General features: G+C 29.3%; 1 protein-coding gene across 1 annotated transcript in view; it reads left to right on the forward strand.

Annotated features, from left to right (window-relative positions):
* Positions 1-22,932, forward strand: part of LOC129988886 (neuralized-like protein 4) — a 57,127-nt gene that overhangs the window by 10,266 nt on the left and 23,929 nt on the right. The window contains exons 4-15 of the mRNA XM_056097168.1: positions 11,524-11,635; positions 11,914-12,002; positions 12,411-12,642; positions 13,561-13,660; positions 14,313-14,580; positions 15,215-15,377; positions 15,482-15,551; positions 18,114-18,277; positions 18,459-18,601; positions 19,949-20,152; positions 21,820-21,918; positions 22,814-22,924. Coding sequence (XP_055953143.1) covers positions 11,524-11,635; positions 11,914-12,002; positions 12,411-12,642; positions 13,561-13,660; positions 14,313-14,580; positions 15,215-15,377; positions 15,482-15,551; positions 18,114-18,277; positions 18,459-18,601; positions 19,949-20,152; positions 21,820-21,918; positions 22,814-22,924 — 1,755 coding nt within the window. The remainder of the gene's footprint in view (positions 1-11,523; positions 11,636-11,913; positions 12,003-12,410; positions 12,643-13,560; positions 13,661-14,312; positions 14,581-15,214; positions 15,378-15,481; positions 15,552-18,113; positions 18,278-18,458; positions 18,602-19,948; positions 20,153-21,819; positions 21,919-22,813; positions 22,925-22,932) is intronic.

Genomic DNA, 22,932 nt, shown 5'->3' on the forward strand with positions numbered 1-22,932 from the left:
TTTTTGACGAATCTCCACGTTTCAAATTTCCTTGAATTCAAAAAACACATTTTCCAAAAATGTCTGCAACAAAGATAACATGAAGTATTTTGGGATACACGGATGAAATTTGGTATAGGGTCTTTACACTATATATATAGATTTCTATCAAATTTTAAGCAACATCCATTTAATGGGAATCTATTTGTCCGTCCTGCTGAATCTTACGCTTTGGAATATAAATTAGCAGGCTAATTACAAAATAAAGAGAGCTAAATAGATAATATTTGGTACACAGATTTAAGATCTATTGTGCAGACATCTCAATTTTTGAGCCAACTCCAAGAAGGGGTTCACCATCTATTGGTCTGTTCTTTCAGAAACAAGTAAACACAATAACTCAAAAATGCATTGACTTAATGTATCAAATTTGTATGGGAATTTTGTGTATTTTGTATGGAATTTGACTACACTTGCAATTTTGTGTCAAATTTTTGTTTTAATCAAGTGGGGAAAATGTGGCTGAAACCCAAATTCGCTTTTCGAATACTTTCAACTGCATACCAGGGATTAATCGCCAAAACAGTTAGCAAGGATCATGCAATGGAATCAGTCATATTGAATCTTATTTATTGTTGCTTGTATAAAATTTTGTATCTATCTAAATGAATCGGTAACTTACTAATTTAAATAAATGTTTTAAAAGAACACAGATCTCTATTGTTAATCTTATAAAAGTTGACTTAATTTCATGGTATTAATAGGGTTTTTTAATTAATTTTTTTCATTTTTATCATCATTTCTATGTTTTTGTCAAATTTAAAAAGGCATAATTTTACAATAGAAGACATTGTGCAAATGCAGAAATATAAAAATTTGAAGAATAAGCATTTAAAATAAAAAAATTAAATAAAAACTAAGCATTACTATAAAACAGGGGAATAAAATCTTACGTTTAGAAAATACACAGTTTACGTATGCATACTTATATAAAGGGGCTTAATTTTTTTGGCTAAGTTTCTTAAAAAGTGCTTAAAAGTACTTAATTTTTGCTGCAGTTTCTCACTATGCACCTTGATTCCCTTCAGTCTCTTTCTCTCAGTTTCTCTTACCATTCACTATTTTTGTTTTCTCGAGTTTGTATTGCTTTTTTGTGTGTATGCTGTCATGACTTTAGGTGCTGTACTTCTAGAAATGTCTAAAAGCTGCAATGTTTTGGTCACAGTTGCACCAGCTAGTCAGGCTACTTCAATCTGGCCTCTTTAAAAGTCAGTGAGGTTTGACATTTTATACTTTTGACAAAAATCCAAGTCATATACAATTTCCTCAAAGCTACCCCATACTGTCATGATATAAATTTTTTATATATAGAAAAGCTGGTAGCTAAGATTATATTTTATTGCTTATAAAGTGCATTTTTAAATGTCACTAATATTCAAGGAGTTTCTATTGTTTTGATAACCTCCTGTATATATATTACAGATTAAAAAGTAGAAAATAGTTAAATGAAAAAGAATTTATATTTTTTATTACATTGATGAAAGTGTGTTTAAAAACTTTTTTTGTTAATTTATATTAATTTGTTAGTTACTTTTATATTTATCAATGCTGAGTTTTAACCTTTCAATATTGGCTCAGCCAAACCAACCATGCAAATTCTATCATGGTGAACCAATTTCTATTTCAAACAAGTGGTGTAGGGTGTATGGTATCGCCAAGGATGTAATCACTTTATATCTTGCACCCCTTATTTGAAACAGAAATGGGCTTGTCAGGATGGAATTTGCTTGACCAGTTGGACCATGTGAATAGTAAAAGGGTTATTAAGGATATAAATTTAGAATCAAGATAGTTTTCTGTTTTGTTTTATTACTGTTTGCAAGATTTTGCCATTCACATAAATTGCATATCAACCAGTTACATTTCTTTCAAAATACGAGAAATAAAACAAAATGTGCAGAATTATAATACTTTTAACTTTCTTTGTGGCAATATCTGCCTTTGAACTTCCCATATATTTCTCATTGCATATTCCTTTATTTGTATAATAGGTTACTGAATATATTCAAGGAGGTTTATATAACTTTTCCTTGTAGGATAATTTGCTACTGGATGCTTTTTTTAGCAATACATTTTACTAAAAGTGGTTTATGCGAATTTTTTTGTCATAACTGATTAATTCCAAAAGCTTTTTCTGACAAAGAATTCATGTGTTTGCCTTTCTAAAGATCCCAGAAGGAGAATAAAATTTTTTGTGATAAAAAAAATGGGTGGACAGTTTTGTTCTAAAATTTTTAAAAAAGACAAAATGCTATAGAAGACTGTCAGCTTTGAGTTCTAGTTGTAGGAAATATTCTGTCACAATCACCAATACTTACACTTTTGGGGCATTTGAAGAAAATGAGTTAATATCCAATTTTATACATCCAATGTGTAATTCTCTACAAATAATTACTCATTTCTTTCTGGTGAACACCATTTTATTTTCGGACGCATTTTTTGTGCCACTACATGTAGACTATTACAGATTAGGACACCTCTCACAATCGGGTGCCATGTCTAGGTACTAGAATTGTTCTACACACTCTACGTTCTGATACAAAGAAAGAATTAACAAAAACTTTGTACTCGACAGATACGCCATCTATCGGCGTGAAACTGTAACATACTTCCCACCTTGAAACCCCAGGGTTTCAAGAGATTACAATGCTCAATAACATAAACAATATTACAACTTTTACACAAAGCTAGTAAAAAACACACAATATACATAATAATCAACATCTTTAAGAAATAACAATCAAAACTTACAAATTTCAACATTAAATATTACAAATTAATTATGTTCCATAGGCAATACACAAATTTTAGAAATGGCTCTTTTACAAGTACTAGACTGCGTTTTAATCTTAACAACACGAATTTTCTTATCATCACCATAATAAATTTTAATTATCCTATCCATAGCCCATTTATAACAAGGCAAATTGTGTTCGATTAATAACACTAAATCTCCTAATTTTACATTATTTTTGTCAAACATCCATTTAGATCTCTGTTGTAATTGACTTAAATAATTACGATGCCAAAATTTCCACATATATTGTACAAGTCTAGTTACCTTTTGCCATCTCTTGAGATGACTTTCTTTTAAATTTGTCAAATCAGACTCATTCAAAGAGGTTAAAGGCCTATTTACTTAGAAATGTGCAGGAGTAAGAACCTCAAAATCGTCCACGTTAGCTGACAAGGGACAAAGTGGTCGAGAATTCAAAATTCTCTCAATTTGCACAATTACCGTTAAGAACTTTTCATAAGTTAAGTTTATTCCCTTAACAACTCGTTTTAGATGGTATTTAAATGACTTTATAGCTGCCTCCCAAAGACCGCCAAAGTGTGGGGATCTTGGTGGAATAAATTTCCACACAATGCCTTCTGCAGCTAAATAACCTGCCAGCTTTTCATCTGGTTTTCTAACCATTTCATGAAGTTTTTTAATTTCTTTATTAGCTCCTACAAAATTCTTAGCATTATCTGACAACAATTTCGCACATTTACCTCTTCGAGCCATGAATCTTATTAAAGTCGCTATAAAGGAATCCGAAGTCAAATCTGAAACAATTTCTATATGAACAGCTTTAAAACAAAAACATACAAAATTATAAATATAAATTTTCTGTAAAGCACCTTTACGCTGAGCCTTATTCTTAATATAAAACGGCCCACAGAAATCGGCACCAGCACAATTAAAAGCAAAATCACTCTTTCCTTGGGCAAATTGCCCATGATTTGAGTAGGTGCAATTGGTTGGGCTTTGAAACAAATGATACATTGATGAACGATTTTTTTTTTTTGCAGCTATTACGTCCATTTAGAGGCCAAAATTTTTCTCTTAACAAGATATAGCAAAGAAGAAGCACCAACATGTAAATATTTATTATGAAAATGTTCTGTTATAATTAGAGTTAATCTATGGCCTTTTGGCAAAATTATTTGATGCTTTTTATTAAAATTAAAATTACTATTACCTAACCGTCCTCCGACTTTTAACAATCCTTTAGAATCCAAGAAAGGATTCAAAGTTTTTAATTTACTACCAGGTGGCACACAGTGGTGTTTTTGGAGATTACTGATGTCTTTAGAAAACTCTTGTATTTGGACATTTTTAATTAAAAATGTCTCTGCATAGTTCAACTCCTCAGCATTCAGTGGACCTGTTGTCTTCTTCACTGCTCCTTTTAGGTTCTTGACAAAGCTGAAAACATAACTTAAAACACGAACAATTTTACTATAATTATTACTTATATCTAATATACACTGTAAAAAACTAGGATTATTCAGGGGTGTTTGTGCTCCGGGGAAACCCCGGAATTCCGGGGATTTTGAACTTCGATACCCGGAAATTCCGGGGATCGTCGTTCAAAAGGAAGTAGGAATAATAATGAATTATTTATTTTGATCTGGGTAATTTTGTTTGCTTTGAAAGCAGAAAACGCAAGATCAGTGTGTGTGGTGAAAATTTTTCCTTTCTTTCTCCAAAGGCAGTGATAATGCGTGAAAAGGGGGGGAAAACTTCTTTTTTGTTCTTTCCTTATTGCGAGTTATGACTCATTCTCCCGGTTCTCGGACATTCTCTTCTGGATTCTTTTCGGCAAGTAGGCGCGGCAGAACAAAAAAGGGAGAGACTTCGTTCGACCAGATGTGCGATCACGTGACTCTGGGTTCAAAGGTCTTAACTCTCCTGGTGTGGCGCCAATAAGTTGAGAAGGGGGATGTTTCGCCGTATTAGCTATTTGTCATTGATCGCTTCGCAACTTTTTTTTCTCCGCTGTGTAAAATTTTCGTTTCATTTATTGATGCACGTGTAAATTTTTCGTTTCGTTCATTGAAATATTTTTTTATTTATGTACGCAAGAGAATTTCATTATGAAATTTCTCGATATAAATAGTGATATTATACAATTAGAAGAAGGTGTCCTGAAGGCATTTAGGTGGAATTGGATTGAACGGAGAGATGGTAATGGGGATACCATCGGCACATGGTGCAAGAAAATAAATGTTGCTGGACAAGCATATTGTGTTTTTTGTAACTCACTGCTGAAGTATGGTGGGGAAGGATTCAAGGCTTTCACAAATCATTCTAAAATTGTGACGCACATAAAATATTCAAAGTGCATTAGACATTCAATGACTTTAAGTAATTATGCTAATTCAAAAAATACTGATGACTTACTGGAGACTGATGCTCGGCCATTGGATATAGTGACAAGAAAAGCACGCCAAGAGGTATTAATAACTTCGTTTATCGCCGAGAATTCTCTTTCTTTCAATGCAGCTCCCAATTTAATTGAACTCTGCAAACAGTTGAGCCGCGATCAGACGGCACTGAACTAGTTGGAAATGTCCAGGACTACTGCATGTTATAAGATGAAATATGGGCTCGCAAAAACTATTAAGGAAAATATCATTAAAACTTTAAAGGAGACTCCATTTTCTCTAAATTTGGATGAAAGTACTAGCAATGCTCAAGAAAGTATACTGGTAATATTGGTGCAGTTTTATGACAACAATCAAAATGAAGTTGTAGTTCATCATTTTGCATCTCTAAAGATGGAATCTTGCAATTCAGAAGCTGTTTTTAAAGCAGTTGTTAATACTATTGAAGATAATAATATTCCATGGGCAAACTTAATTAGTGTATTACTGGACTCATGTAACACCATGCGTGGAAAAAAAAATTGATATCACCAAAGAAATGCTCTACACATCTGATGAAAGTGGAAATCAAGTCAAGTGTACAATTGATAAATATTGGTCTAAAGTTTTTAATTTAAAAGATGATTTCACAAATGATTATAAGTATCCTACATTGGCTAAATTGGTCAAAGCCTGCCTTAGCTGCTTCCATAGCCCATTAGTGGAAAGTGCATTCAACTTAATGGATACACTTGTCACTGACTATAGAACCTCTCTTAAGATTGATTCCCTAGATGCAGTGCAGACTATTAAATATGATTTAATGGCTTCTAAAGAAACCTCATGTGAAAAATATGGCTCAAAAAATCCAATGACTGATCCAATTCACAAAGATCTCTTACTGAATATGAACAGAAGTTGGAAAACATATCAAGAGGACTTAAAAACATGTATTTCAGATGAGTCACCTATAAAAGTCTCTGAAAAACCTTCTACATTAGCAGAAAAGCAAACTGCTTCTACCTCTGCATGTGCAGTTCTCGAGGAAATTTCTTCAACTGTAAATGAGGAAAATAAAAGTCAACCTTCCTGCAATTATGAAGTTCACCACAAAAGAAAGACAAGCCCACAAACATCAGAAAATAAAAAAAAAGCAGCAGAAATTAGATAATTCTTTTTAAAGAATTAATTCAGGTAATTTAAAATATTTACATAAAATGTAGTAGTTTATATGTTTGAAAATTTATGGTTATTAATTTTGCAAAAAAAGCAATTCATTGAACTTTTATAATTAGGTCATTCAATACTTCATAATTGTAATTTTTCATTTCTCCTCCCCCCCCCCTTCTCGAAACTCCAAAATGTTGGTAGTAAGTCCGTAAAAGTTTCAGGGGATTTTTTGGGGTCCCACAAACACCCCTGATTATTACAAATGGAAAGATTAATCATAGGATCATTATTCAGTTCAGAGTTATTTGCAGTTCTTTTCACATCAAGAAGATATTCATCATCTGAGACACCAGGATCGTCATTGAAGTTTGGCCAGCTACTAGATGAAAGAAAAGACGGTCCATTCCACCAAATGTCCAACTGTTGGATCTTTGAAGGAAATACTCCTCGTGATATCAAGTACGCAGGATTCTCAGCAGTATTTATATAATGCCATTGGAAGTTCTTAGTATACTCTTGAATCCTAGTGACTCGATTAGCAACAAAAGTTTTCATCGATGTAGGTGGAGTTTTGATCCAAGCAAGCACCACAGTGGAGTCCGAGTACAAATGTACTCCATGAATGTCTAGTTGCAAGGATGACAGAACCTTAACAGTAAGCTTGGAAAGCAGATCCGCTGCACACTGCTCCAAACGTGGGATACTAATTTCTTTTATGGGAGCCACTCGAGATTTGCTGCATAAGAGTGACACCTTTATCTCACCAGACCTTGACAAAGACCTGGCGAAGACGGCACAACCGTGCGCATTTTTCGAAGCATCTCTGAAGCCTATCAGGTCTACTTTCAGAGCTTCAGAACATAACACATGACGATCTATGTTTAAATTTTTCAATTGACTCAGTTCAGAACTAAATTTTGCCCATTCTCTATTTAAGTGTAATCAATCAATCAATTCTCAAAATCCACAGCTTTTGCAGGAACATCTTCGCTGTGATTATCAAAGGTCCTAAGAGACCTAAAGGATCAAACAATCTGGATATGTCCGATAGCATTGTTCTTTTTGTTGCAGGACTCACAAATGTTTGAACACTAAAACCAAATGTATCCTTTTCAGGATTGAATTGTAATCCCAAAGTTGCTGAGTTGGGGTTATCGAAGTTGTATTCTCGGTCCGACGTTGGAACATTTTGTAACAAAACAGGATTATTTGAGCTCCATACCAGCTGATTTTAACAAATGTATTAACTGGTCTTGTAGTTCAATGGCAGAAGATAAATCCTCGGTACCACTGAGTATATCGTCGACATAAAAATCTTTGCCAGCAGCAGCGGCTAAAGAATAGTTGTTCTGCTCATCACAGCATATTTGTTTTAGTACTCTGGTCGCCAAGTAAGGAGCGCATTTGGTTCCGTAGGTAACAGCGAGCAACTTAAATACACGTAATTTCTCTTCCTCTAAATCCTTCCATAAAATACATTGTAAATAACACTGATCTGGATGTATCCAAATTTGACGATACATCTTTTTTATATCAGCGGTGAAAACTATAGAATGTTTTCGAAACCTCAACAAAATAGTGAACAAATCATCTTGGACAACTGATCCTGAATACAAATTATCATTAAGCGATTGTCCAGATGACGTTGCCTCTGATGCGTTAAAAACAACGCGTAATTTTGTAGTACTACTTTCTGGCCTAAAAACGCCATGATGAGGCATAATATACCTTGGAGTTTCGCAAGTTGCCTGCATATGTCCCAAATTCTCATACTCAGTTAAAAATTCGTTGTATAGTTGCCTATACTCTGGTTCTCTCTTCAAACGTTGCCACAGTGAATTAAATCTTTTAGTAGCAATGTGTTTTGATTCGCCTAAACATGGGGGGTCTATTTTAAACGGCATTTTAACAACATAGCTTCCATCGTCATTTCTGAAATGTGTTTTCATGAAATGATCTTCACATATTAAACTCTCATCATTTTGTAATTTATCCCCCTCAGCATCTTCCATTTCCCAAAATTTCCTTAAATTTGCATCCAAATCTTCTATTACCAACCCACAATGAACAGTAGTTTCGTTTTCAGTTGGAACACTTCCGGTAGCAACAAACCCAAATACAGTATTTTGAAAAACAATGTCTGTTCCCGGAAACCTAATTTGAGCCGATCTTAAAAGTTCATAGAATATTTGGGCACCTAATAAAATATCTACCTCTCCAGGTTCATTGAAACTCACATCCGCTAAATTGAAACTATCTAATTCTAGCGTATCAATGTCAAATTGTTTGGAGGGGATACTATCTGTTATATGCGGCACTACCAATAGTTCAATTCCCTTTTCAAAGCTTCTGCTTACGTTCGAAATTTTCGTTTTTACGATCGAGTTAATAACAGATGATGATTGATTTAGTCCAGAAACCAAAATGTTTCGTCTTTCTTTTTTCAAATTCAGTTTATCGGCTAACCGTTTTGAAATGAAATGACTCATACTACCAACATCCAGCAACGCACGTGCACTCATAAACATTCCTACATTATTTTGAATCATCACATTTGCAGTACTTAATAAAACCAATTTGTTTACATTTAAGTTGGTAGCAGTGAATGAATGCGTACTGTTCGCAGGTGACTCATTCATCAGTTGCAAAGAATTATGACTGGGATTTTCAATTCGCGGAACGAATACATTTGACCTTGGATTTAATCCAGCGTTAGCATTTTGCGAACGAGTTTCAGTTTCGCTTTGAGTATTTCCCAAGTGCAAAAGAGTATTATGTCGTTTTTTGCAAATGGAGCAACTGGATTTTGAATAACAGTTAGCAATTTTATGGTGATTTAAACAATTAAAACATAATTGCTTATTTTTAACGACCTCAATTCTCTCATTAACAAGCATATTTTTGAACACAGGACATACATTCAGGGAATGATTTTCAATAGATTTACAAATTACACATTTCGGAGTTTTAACTTCCGCTACGAATGCTTTTTGTGGACTGTATTCTTTACGATATTTTTGAGAATGGTTTACAACTTTCGGTCGTGAAAACACATTACTATCGTTTTTGAATTTTGACGATACATAAATATCGCAATGCCTGGCCAAATCTGGTGGCACATACCAAGATTCTCCTTGTTTCACGCCAATATGAATTTGTAGTTCACGATCTAATGAATCAAATATTTTTTCCGAAACCATGAGTTCACAAACTCCCTTAAAATCATTAACCTTTCTTAATTGACAATAATAATCAAAGGCTGCACTAAGTCGCGATGCAAACTGGATATAGCTTTCGTTTGGACGTTTTTTCGCTTTACGGAAATTATTTAAAACTTCTTGTGGGGTGGACTGAAATTCTTTTAACACTAATTCTTTTAATTTGTCATACATACACAATTCATCTTCATATAAATATATCATTAAATTGGTAACTTTTTCGCCTAAAATATTTAATAGGATCTCTGATTTGAATTGTTCTGGGACATTTTTGGTTTTGAAAGCTCTTTCAAGCGATTGGAAAAATAAATTATACGACTCTGCTCGTGTAGGAACAGGAATAGTTAAAGTTTTGACACTTTTTATCAAGCTTTCTAAGCTAAAATTAGAATCAGAATCGCTATTTGTTACATTAACCTTTTGTGTTACATCTTTTTGTAAATTCGCAAGCTCAGGTTGTTTTTCTAATTGCGCGAGTTTAAGTTTTTCCAATTCTACTTTCTGTGCTTCATTTTTCTCGTAATCTTTTTTCCTATCAATTATTGACTCAACTACAGTTTTTACGAATTCATAATTATCTTACGAATTCATAATTATCTTTATAGATATCGCTCTTTTCAATTAAATCTTTAATAGTAACTACTTTGGCACCCGAAGGAATATCAATTTCTAGTTCCTCGGCAACTTCAATTAATTCACTCTTTTTAAGTTTTGAAAGCATTTTGAAAAGAGAACTCTGAATATATGCAACTCATAAAAACGAAACTAATACAGAAATTTGGAAAACAAAAGTGTACTCACAGTTACCCTGAAACCAAAACGGACATACTAATCCGATCCTCGGATAATCCAATCATAGGAATTTACACTTTATATCCATTGGAGATCCAAATGATTCAGAAATCACTGAGAACAATATGAAGTAAACACACGCGGCAAAACAGAAACACTTGCCGACTTCTCAAAACTATCGATGGTTCAATACTGCGTTGTCGACGGACCACTTAATGTAATTCTCTACAAATAATTACTCATTTCTTTCTGGTGAACACCATTTTATTTTCGGACACATTTTTTGTGCCACTACATGTAGACTATTACAGATTAGGACACCTCTCACAATCGGGTGCCACGTCTAGGTACTAGATTTGTTCTACATACTCTACGTTCTGATACAATGAAAGAATTAACAAAAACTTTGTACTCGACAGATACGCCATCTATCGGCGTGAAGCTGTAACACAATGTAAACAAGAAGTAACTAACAATGGCATTAGTCATGTGTGAATGTATAGGGAGGGGAGGGGAGGGGAGGTTCTTGGGAAAACTCATATCCCTTGAGGAGTAGTGGGACATACATCATCTCACTCCTTTGTGAAAACTAAAGGCTGGTCAAAGTTCAGTAGTTGGGAAATATTTTATTGTTAGGGAATGGAACTTCAACCATGCATTTTTTTTAAAGGTAAAAAACTAATTTCAATCTAACCCCCCTCAAAGGGATGAATAGTAAATTGAAAGCTTCAAATATTATTTTTGTGTTGTGCAAGAATATGAATATATTAAAAACATTGTTATTAAAAAATAATTCTAAAATTAGCAGGACTGAAGTTATCTCAATGTTTTCTATAATCATGTAGACGGCAAAATAAAAATTTATAGTGAAAATTTTTTATTGCATTTTCCTTCCCTGCTATAAAAGTAGACATGTCTTTCATTTCAAAGTTGCATTTCATCTCAATTTTCTTTTCTTTTTGTATTAGAGACTGTTGTATTTTGAGTCTTTAAACTATTGTATATATTTTTTTGTTATTCATGTTAATTTAATTAGGCAGTTTTCATACATTTGACATATGATGTGCTCCGTGATTTTATATTCCAATATTATGAATATTTTTTTTATATTTTTATCATTTTAAATAGATATATTTTTCATAAATTATTTCAATATTTCTTTATTTAGATAAGAATTGACGAACTTGTAAATAAATGGTCTGGTTCTATAGAAATGGGTGTAACCACACATAACCCTGACACTCTTGATTTTCCTGCTACCATGACAAATATGCGATCAGGTTTGTAGATAACATTTATTAAATGTTTTCTATAATATATATTTTTAAATAAAAGAAGAAAAGTTTTGTGTATACACTTCGAGAGATTTGTTTTTTAAGTTTATATTAAAACTGATCATTTTTAAAACAATAACTTTTAGATTTTTCACTCTTTTAATAAGGTTTATGGTTTTCTTGATTATACATTTCATTATTAAATTATTTATTTTACTTTCGTATCTGTTTTATTGTAAAGCTGTTTTCATTATAATGATAAAAGAGAATTAATGAAATTATAGGTACCATTATGATGAGTGGATGTGGAATATTAACAAATGGAAAAGGTAGCAGAAGAGAATATGGGGAATATAATTTAGATGAACTGCATGTAAGTAAATTTTTGTCAACATGATGTTCAGTACTTTATAATGTAAATACTACTTTTTAAAGCTGATGGTATTTTAAAAATAAATTGCAGGTTTTTTTTTATTACTTATGTTTTAACTTTTAGTTTTATTTTACAAAATCTTTATTATAAAGTGCAAGGAATAAAATTGATAACTACATCATTATTGTTATTTTTTAATTTATAATTTAAAACTACATTTAAATTTACTGTTAAGATAATGAATATTTAATTTCAAATCTTATAATAATGTAATCACAAATCATTTATAGCTATTCAAACCAGGCTTTAAAAATTATTGCAATGTTTTGCCGTTTTTGGAAACCTTGTAAATGCATTTAAATAAATTTCAGTTTTCCAAATAAATATTTTTTTTTTCTTGTATTGTAGGAAGGTGATAGAATTGGGCTAGTCAGAAAATCAAATAAAAGTCTTTATTACTATATAAATGGATTTAATCAAGGCATTGCTGCTGAAAATGTGCCTGATGTTTTATATGGAGTTGTGGATCTATATGGAATGACTGTCAAAGTTAGCATCACAGACAATTATAAGCCAACTTTGAATAAGCCTGACCAAGAAAATAGTGCATCTGCAATAGCATTACGTAACCAGCCTCAATGTAAGAGTTAACTTCATTATTTGTATAATATGTGAATTAATTTCATGTATGTTAATTCATTACTAGTTATAATGCTTGTTATTCATATTATTTATGTTTGTGTTATTTATAATTATTACCTTCCACCCAAGATGCATATATTATGTGCTAGCTGATATACACAACTTTGCTCAATATTTGTGAGGAAAATTTGAATTTTCTTATAACCTAAAACATATTTATAGTAGAAATTACAGCACCCCTTATTTTTATTTACAGAAAAAATAAAGGAGATTGGTAAAACTGTTCCTGTTTTTTTTATTGTATAGAATACATTTTGTTAATTTGACTTTTAAGTCAATCATCATTATTTGAATCATTTTTTATAACTTCCTTATTTTGTCGCAAGGGGTGCTGTAACTATATTAGTAAATCCAGCATAGTTACTTTACATATATGTTTATATAATAAAAACATATTTTCCTAACTCTACAAAATTATGCCATTTTGAATTTAAAGAGCTAAAAGGACTTCAACCTTTGCGTGCATATGTATATATGTGTGAATTTAACAACATTATGCCTCATAAAAAATGATATTGTGATTATCATATATGAAAGAAGAAACAATTTTTCACATCTCCAGATATTAAAATTACTAACTTTAAAAGCTGCAAGGTTATTAAAATTGTTGATTGCTTTTACATCCTGCTTTCTGGTTATAATTCAATAATAATAACTTCATCCATGTATTTTTGTTCTGTACTATAAATTCTATGCTACTTTTATTGTTAAATTCAAAAATCTGTTAAATGTAGATAAAATGTTATATGGTACCTTGTTCGCCTTTTAATGATTAGCAGCAAAATTTATTTTTCTCTCATGGGAAATTTTTAGTCTAAATTCTCGTCAAGTAATTTTTTTAAAAAATTTTTTTTAGATCAGAGAATAGGCTTGCGATATGATGATTTATTATTTCATTATAATTGCGGACTTCATGTACGTGTAACTAATGGTGGACGAACAGCTTATAGACCAAAGTAAGTTGCATTTTCCTAAAAAAAATATTCAATTAATTAATTCAGGAAGGTAATACTTGTTTTCTCTAATTTCCAGTTGTAACAACACATTATAAAGTCCCTTATAAATAGCTTTCTAGTAATATAAATAATGAATGTGAAAATGTTTTAGTTAGATGAATATATTTAGCTTCTTAATGGAAATTAAAATATAAAATTGTTCTTGTGGCAAACTTGAAAAAAAAAAAAAACTCTACTTATATTATATATTAGCCTTCTCTTACCATTTTTGGAAAATTTCTCACCCAATCTTAATAAATTTAAAATGATCACAAAAGATTAATTAAGTGTAGAACTAAGAGTTTTTGTACAGTTAGTGTAGAAAAACATGAGTTATAAAACAATCACTTTTCATTGCATTGATGTTGAAAACATCATCTACTTATGTTACAACTTTTAAAATCATTTCATATGCAAGAATTATTTAGAGAATGTAGCCATGTAAGTTTATTTTTGCTGTTAATTTGTACAAGAGATAAAATGAATCAAAATAAAGATTATCGAAACAGAGCACTACATCCAATTAATTCTTTAATTTTGAATCTTCTTCTATAAATAACCTTGTATATTCAGGTACTTAAATTAATTTATGTATTTCCTTTGTTTGATGCAGTTCTTTGGATGATTTTAATAATGCTGTAGTAATAACAAACCGACCTTTGAAACCTGGTGAAATATTTGAAGTGCTTCTTGAACAAGTAGTGTTGAAATGGGCTGGTTCTATTGAAATTGGAGTCACCATTCATTCTGCTGAAGAACTTAAATTCCCATCAACCATGACAGTTGTCCGCTCTGGCACATGGATGATGAATAGGAATGGTGTTATGTACAATGGTACAACAATAACAGATGATTATGGTTATGATCTTGATAAATTAAAAGTTAGTATTTTTTTATTGTATTCTTCACATCTAATAAATGTTAATTTTTTTTAAATTTTTTATTTAGATATTATTCTTATGTCATTTTTGTCAGCATACTTTAATAATAATGAAAATAATATAAAATCTGACTCTAGTAATAAAGTATTTTTATTACTAGAGTAAAGGAAAAATATTTCCATATAGTAAGCATAATTATTTTATTCCAGGGATTCAATAATATTGATTGAAAAAGATTTAATAAGAGAAAATATACCATAAAAATAAGCAAACATTATGTTTTGTGAAACTCATTAGATTATAATTAATAATAAACTTTTTCATACTTTCATGAAGAAATATATATAATTGCAAATCAATTTTAAAAATAACTGAAAATTCTAAATGCTATGAGTACTTTTAAAATTCATTCGGTACAATTTTGTGGGGGTATTTTTATTTATACATCTAAATTTATTGCTGCTTGTTTCATTTTTCGAAAATTCCATTTGCATTGTATGTGTATGCTATCATATTTCGGAATTTCAAAATGTTTATAGTAAAATGGTTGAAAATGGCTCTCTGGTAATACATTTATTACCCAACTTTTAATCATTTAAATATTTTTTTTTCTCTATAACTTATTATTCTTTAGGCAGGAGACAAAATTGGCTTAATTGTTTATGAAGATGGCAGTCTTCATTTTTTTGTGAATGGTATTGATCAAGGGTTGGCAGCTTCAAACATCCCTAGTAATGTTTATGGTGTCATTGATCTATATGGACAAGCAATTAAAGCCTCAATAGTGGGTTCATCAGGTCTGTAAAATTTATATTTTGAATTTAACAAATTTTTTAAAAATTGTTTATAATGAATATTAAAAATGCCTTGTGCTACTAATGTTGATACTGTTTTTCTTTAGAATCACCAGTATTTTACGAGGATACAAATTCTCCTTCTGTTTCAAATTATTTGGAAGACTTACAGATGAGGTAAATTATATTAATTATTAATATTTATCAGTTTACATTTTTAAATTTTAATCTTTTTTCTCTTTTTCTTTGATAATAATTCTTTTAATTAAAATGCTGCACTTATGCTATTTATCTTTTTCTATATTTTTATGATGTGATATAACAGGTATAACTTTTGTTATTGAAATTATTAAATGTATTATTTGAAAGGGCTCAATTTGATAAATCTGATATTTGTATTTTAAAACTGAACTGCACTTCATAAATATAAGACGTCATTTTTATCTTATATTTATGAAATAATATATATATATATATATAATCGTGTATCTCAGAAACGGCTCTAACGGTTTGGATCAAAATATATTTAGGTAAGGTTTTGTTTTTATATGTAAGTATCTTTCTTGAAAAAATACGATTTTACACAAAAAAATGTTATTTCTAACTATTGGAATTTTGCTTCAAGTGCAGTATCAGAACAACACGAGTTCTCAATTCTAATCAGACTTTTTGCTTTATTTTTTTACATACATATATTTATATTTAGTATTTTTACTTTTTAAGTATCTGTATAGGTTTCTTTCCTGAAAAAAATTCAATTTTACACATACAAAAAAAGCTTTATTTATTTATTCTTTTTATAACCAACTGTTAGAGCTTTTTCCTGTCTGCTCTCATAATGACAATGTCATGTAGCGCCAAACCATATCAAGCATTCGTTCAAAAATATAAGTAATAGCAGATAAACTGTAAAACGAATATTGTAATATAGCAGATTGTTTTGAATAACATATTAAATTAAGTACATTCATGAATTTTTTATTTAAATGATCAGTTCCTATTTAGGTAATATTGAAAAATATTCATATGTAATCAGTATGTGACTCGTATCTAAATATTTTTTTCTATAAAAAGGAGATTTTACAAAAAAAAAAAGCAAGTAAATAAATAAATAAAAATGCCGAGCCTAGTGTGGTTTTCCAGATATTGTTACTTAATTTTGAATCATAAAAAATCTTTTTACTATGCTTTTTGTCTTTATGCCCCATATAACACTACAATTTTAATTATTTATGAGTGTTGTAACACTTACCTGATTTTCAGGCTTCTCTTAACCTAGTATATAGTTCTGCAATTTCTAATGATAAATGCAAATTAATAGGCAAGTGTTTCAAAAGATCAAAAGTTATTACTGTAATTTCAATATTACTATAATACCAATTTATTATTATTATTATTATTCCTTGGTTTTTGAATTCCTTTGGGCATATTTCTTTTTGAGGAGGTAATCCTTCTATATATAATTCTTTATATTATCAACAACATATGTAACATTATCTGTATTAAAAGCTGTGTCAGTTTTAATTTTAATCAAGCATTCAGCAATATTATATTGCATTTTTTGTACCTAATTTAAAGTATATTTTACATGAATTTAAAAATTTCTGTATTTGAAACATTCTTATTTTATTAAATGAACATTTTTCATTGGCTCTGCATTAATATTAATACAATATAAAATGCAGAGAATTTGTTCATTTTTTTTTTTTTTGCAGTTATGTAGTTTTGCATTTTGTAAATTAAAGGAAAGGTACATTTAAAGGATTGTATGTGTGTTTTTTTTTCAACAAAATCTTGAGTATGATTTTTTAGAAAGCACATTTATTATATATATATATGTATAGAGAGCAAAGATAAATAATGACATATCCTATCCTTTCAACAAGAGCTTGTAGATGGAAAATGCTTTGTTGGAAACGTAATTAAAGATAATGCAGAAAAATAGTTTGCTCATTTCAATCCAACAAATTGTTTTACTATAGCTTGAATAACATCTAGTATATTCATGGTTGCATTTCTTTCCACGATGCATTAATATAATAAAATTTATGAAAGCATTCTTGAAAATGTCTGTCCTTTCTCTGTTGAATCCATTTGTTACTGTAGATCTCCAGTGCTTGTTTCTGTTCAACTTTGCAAATTGTCTTATTTCAATTGTCCTAGTTATAGTATCTTTCCTACACATCTTTATTCATTGCTTTCGATATATTGCTATCATTTCTATGCTGTTTAAAGTATGGCAAAAGTGAACTGATTATCAAAATGGAGCTAACTCAGTTATGACTAAAGAAGTTATTAATTAAGGTCATAATCAAGTTACTCTGTTTTAAAAATCAATCTTTTTGTTTTTTTAACAGTATTCAGTTAAATTACTGCTTTATTATGTTCCTTTATTTTATTTTTTTTGGCTTAAAATGTTAACATTAATTTACCAGCATTAAATCTATTGTATAATAGTGTATTTTTATTTCATATTAATATTCATTTTACCATATATTTTAATTAGTTTGTAATTTTTTAGATTTAAATCTAAAAACATTTTAGTATTTTTTTAAATTTCTTTTCATTGTGATATATATTTCACATTAATTGTTATGTATAAAACTTTTTAAAATTTTCTCATTTGAACTATTTATTAGATATTACTATAAAGTTCTACCATTTCTGCATTATATTAGAATTAATATCTGTTACTCTCTTTTGCTGAATATCATTTAAATTTTTTTTTTATTTTCATAGTCAGCCATCTTCTGTGGGAGAAAGAAAAAATTCCCAAGCCATAAAGGCAGAGACAGATCACAATGAAATTTCAAGACCACGTGGTACAACTGTCTATGATCCTCATTTACTATATTTTGATGATGCGGATGATAGTTTAGAAGAACACTCCAATGATGACATAGGTAAATTATAGTAATTCTTAATCTAATTAATTGTAAGCAATATAATTTTGATCTTATTTATTTAGTTTATATTGGAGTAATTATTCTTGCTTTCAATTGGAATGTTTTTTAACAATATAGTATGCTTTAATATTGTTCTATCTATTTTATCTTTTTTCATCGACAATATCTTTATGTGCAGTTGAACCACCTTTTTCCTTCCATTCTATAACTGGGATCAATATTTCGCTCGACTATTTTGGTGTTCTGGCCACTCGAAATCAGGATTATGATCATGCATTGGTTTTTAGTTCTAAACACTTAGAAAAAGAATATTTATATGAAGTAAGCACTGATTTGTTCGCTTTTTTTACAGTTTATCGCTTATATGATTTATGTATATTACCATGTTTTTTTTGTGTTATTTAAGATTTCTTCATGTTCACAAGTTGATTTAAAATTCAATGTGCAAGCTATTAATGGAGATTGGATGCACATATATTAGCCAACTGAACCTAACTGAGTTAAAAGATATATGAAAATACAAAAATGGCAAACCAGTTATGAATGTAAATTCAATATTAGTGAATATTTTATACTTTAAAAGTATATAAAGTTACTTACCATTCACAGTTATACATTCTTTACAGCATTGGTATGTAGATTAGCAAACCCTTTCTAAAATATTTCCAGCTGCTCATCCGCTTTTGTCACTGCATTCAAAAAGTACATGTCTACCATCTCTTTCTTCTTAAACTGTGACGTGTGTGTGTGCAATTGAAAATTTAAATTTTTAGAGCTAAAATTGAAATTTAATTCTGTTAAACTTATTAATTTAGTATCTCAAGTTATACTCTCCTATGAAAGTTTAGCTTATGTTTGTACTTCCTACTTTCCCTAACAATCTGTATACTGCATTTTGAAACACCTTATATCCATAAGTGTTAAATTCAGCTGTCTATTTTATTCAAAATCTATTAATTTTAATTATCATAGATTTATCTTCTTTACTATTCAATATTAGGCTCCCAAATGACAGATGTGCAATTCTTCACTTTCATTTTTGAAGTGAAGGAAACACCTTTCCTGAATTGTGATATAAGCTTTGAACATGTTAACTGCTTTTCTTTATCATTTCTGTTTAATATCAAACATGCTAAGTCTTTTTAAAGATGTTTATGTCTCAAATCCATATTGTACTTTTTTGAAACAATTAATTCTTCTGTTTTCAATAATGTCTCAAGGCAACATTAAACTGATTTATGGGTTTTTATCATGACTGCAATTTTTTTTAAATAAGTCTCTATAGCTGAATTTTTTGTTTTATGTATGTATATGTATTTTTGTATGTAAATATATAACTTTTCCACTTAGATGTGGTAAGGATTCTTAATTTTATAAAAATTAAGGATCATTATTATTAGTAATAAAAGTTGTATAATTAATTTATCAAATGTATAGTTAGTATGTGTTAAATTTTATTGCTTTTAAATAAGAATATGCTGAAAATTTTTATTTATTTTCATGTAATTAATAATTAGGGAATAGTTTATGTAGAATCTTTTATTTTCTGATTTATTTATTATGTCTTTAATTAGTATTATTTTTTTAGTCTGTGTTAGTAAGCTATATCTGATTTATTAATTATTTTTTTATGGATGTAGTTTTATAAATGAAACAATATTATTTTAGGTTCACATATATACTGCTAATACTGTTTGGGGTGGTACTTTGAGATATGGTGTAACTACCTATGAGCCTGAAGATCAGTCTGACTTACCATCATGTGCCTTAGGGCTTAATGATTGTGATACATGGTTAATTCTGGATTCTCATTTGTACAAAAATAGTGAAGTGATTAAGAGGAACTATGCTCTATATCTTCCACATGTCATGGTGGGTCAATCTTGTTATAATTAATTAGTTTTATACAGAAAAAAAATTGTAATATTTGTATTATGTACTTTTCAGTTTTTTTAGTGAAAGATAAAGAAATTTTCAAAGAAGCAAAAGTTGCTGTAATATCATCATTTTACATATGTTACTCTTTAAATTTCATATAATATATTGGTTTCATTTTTTTCTTCTTTATGGTTTTGGAATTTAAATTGTTATGAATATCATTTTTCTATTTCCTTTACCTTAAAGATGTCATCTTTATAAGTTAGAAAATATGTGTTATTAGCTTTATTTACAGAAATTAAATTCTGCATTTTTATGAGGAGCAAAAGCAATGTGATTTTGAACAATTGATTGACGCTATTTAATTTGGATAATAATGTAGTGTCTGAAAATAAGTTGTGTAATGATGTATAATTAATTTGTATCATCACAATGCTTCAAAAAATTTTAATTATTTTAATTTGTTATATTTACCTTATAATTAAGAATTTTTTTTAATTGTATGACAATGAATGATAATTAATGAGATGTTAGTAGCATTAATCACTCGGAACACATAAGTAATTATTTAAACTTTCAATTTTACAGAAATAATTATCCTGATGTTTGACATTTTTTATAATTTATAAAATGTTTAAGTAAATTAATAAATTAAAAGGAGAGACATTCAAGGCTCTGGCTTTTGTATTACAAGTTGAACCTCTAAACAAGAAATATTAAGAGTGGTTGTCTTTATTTGCATAAAGAATATGGATGAAATAAAGGATTTTGTAGTGTTTTGTCAAATTTTTTTCTGCAGTTTCCTTAATTTACTCAAGCAATTCTTCTATAGGTGTTCGCTAGTCATGAAAGATGTGAATTTCTTGCAAACTCATGGGTGTTTTTCAACTATAAAGAATTTTTCCAGTATTTAAAATTGGACAAATGTTTGAATTTGGACTTAAGGATTGAAGGTCACAGGTTTAGGTCAAGTATTCTCCTATAAGTGCACCTATTATCCATATACACATCCATTATACACACAAGCCTGGTGCATATTAAATCTGTTAAACTTTTGACCTCCTGCAACTTTGGTGCAGAGATTTAGAAAGTTGTGTGCTAGTTCAAATGTCATCTGTTCACAGTTCAAATTTATAACGCCTCTGCCTGCAAAGGCTTTATATTACTTTGAAATGTGACATTAATCTAACTGAAGAAAATCAAATACTGTATTCAGAGAAGAAAAAAAATCTGAATGCTTTGTAGAATCCTTTTTAGACCAAATGACCTGTTTTTAAATTATCCTGGTTGGAAGTTGAATTTTATTTTAAAACACATTTTGCAAAAATTAGTAAAGTAAATCATTGAACCAAATGCTTATGAGCTTTCGTGAAAATCTTTACATTTGACTCAAAATGCTTTCAGATTTTGTCTTTCAAGTGATTGAATTATTAGTTTAGTATCCATGAGTTTATATTTCTAAGACATGTTTGTTTTTTCAATTGAAAATCACCTAAAAATGAATTACTTTTTGCTTTCCTTTCTTAAATATTTTCAATCTATCTTAGTGGTTTACTAATTTGTTTGTCATGACTGTCATTACATTTAAAGTTTTTTTTATTTTCATTAATTGTATAAGATAAATATTTGAAACAAATTAAAGAATTGTGTTTTATTTACAGGCTGGAGATAGTGTTGGTGTGAAAATTTGTAATGATAACAGTCTACATTTTTTCATCAATGGAGTAGATTTAGGAGTGGCTGCCTTTAATATGCCTAAGGTAATATAAACAAGTAATAATTAAAAACAAAATGACATAAATTGTCTTGAATAAAACTATTGTATTATGATTGTTTAGCAGAAATTTTTCATTTTCATTTTTAATCATTTTATTCTGCATTATTAACTTAAAATAATTTTTTTAGTTAAATTCTTGAAATCCCAAGAATATTATTCTAGCATTCTCAAATAATCTATTATGTATAAATTGTAATCATTTCATTATTATTTAATGTATGTATAATTTAAGAAACTAATCTCTTTTTTGTTTTAATGAGGGAAAGTTGAAATCAACTGATATTAAAATGTTTTTAAAAAGAAAGCAATTGCAAATTTCCATATTCTAAGAGAAATTCTATATAAGGAGTCATTGAATGGCATTTTGCCTTCGCCAAATTTATAAATTTAATTGTTGATTTATTTCTGAGAGCTTTAAGCAATGGAATGAAATCGATGTATAATTACATGTGAATCATCAATCTAACATCAATCAAACTGATTTTCATAAAATTTTGTGAACTTTTATTTTTAATTTGTATTATAAAAGATATTTGATGCATTTGTACACATGAAATTGTGTTTTGAAAACTAACACTAACTTTTTTTATTGCATTACTATAATTTACAAGATTCTTGCATTTATTTGTAATATATTTATTGTGATTTTCCTTTTCAAACAATCGACTACATGCAGAAAAAAACATTTCTTTTAAAATAATTATCAACTCATTATTTTTATATTATTCTGAATTTTAACTGTGATTTCATGTTATTGTGATATTAAATTATATTTCTGTATATAAAATTCTCACTTACTTTTCACTAAACTTGCAGGCGTTTTTCCTCAGAGAATTATTAAAAAACATTATTATCTGTGAATTAATTATTTTATATAGAAATTAAGAATGGTTGCTGATGTATATGGGTCTGTAGAAAGCATCATGGTTCAAAATGCTGGATTTTCTACAAATGCCGATTCTCGAAATTTAGAGAAAAAGTCTAATGTGGTAAGCAG

This window comes from Argiope bruennichi, chromosome 10 (genome assembly GCF_947563725.1).
Source record: "Argiope bruennichi chromosome 10, qqArgBrue1.1, whole genome shotgun sequence".
In the NCBI taxonomy this organism is placed as follows: domain Eukaryota; kingdom Metazoa; phylum Arthropoda; class Arachnida; order Araneae; family Araneidae; genus Argiope; species Argiope bruennichi.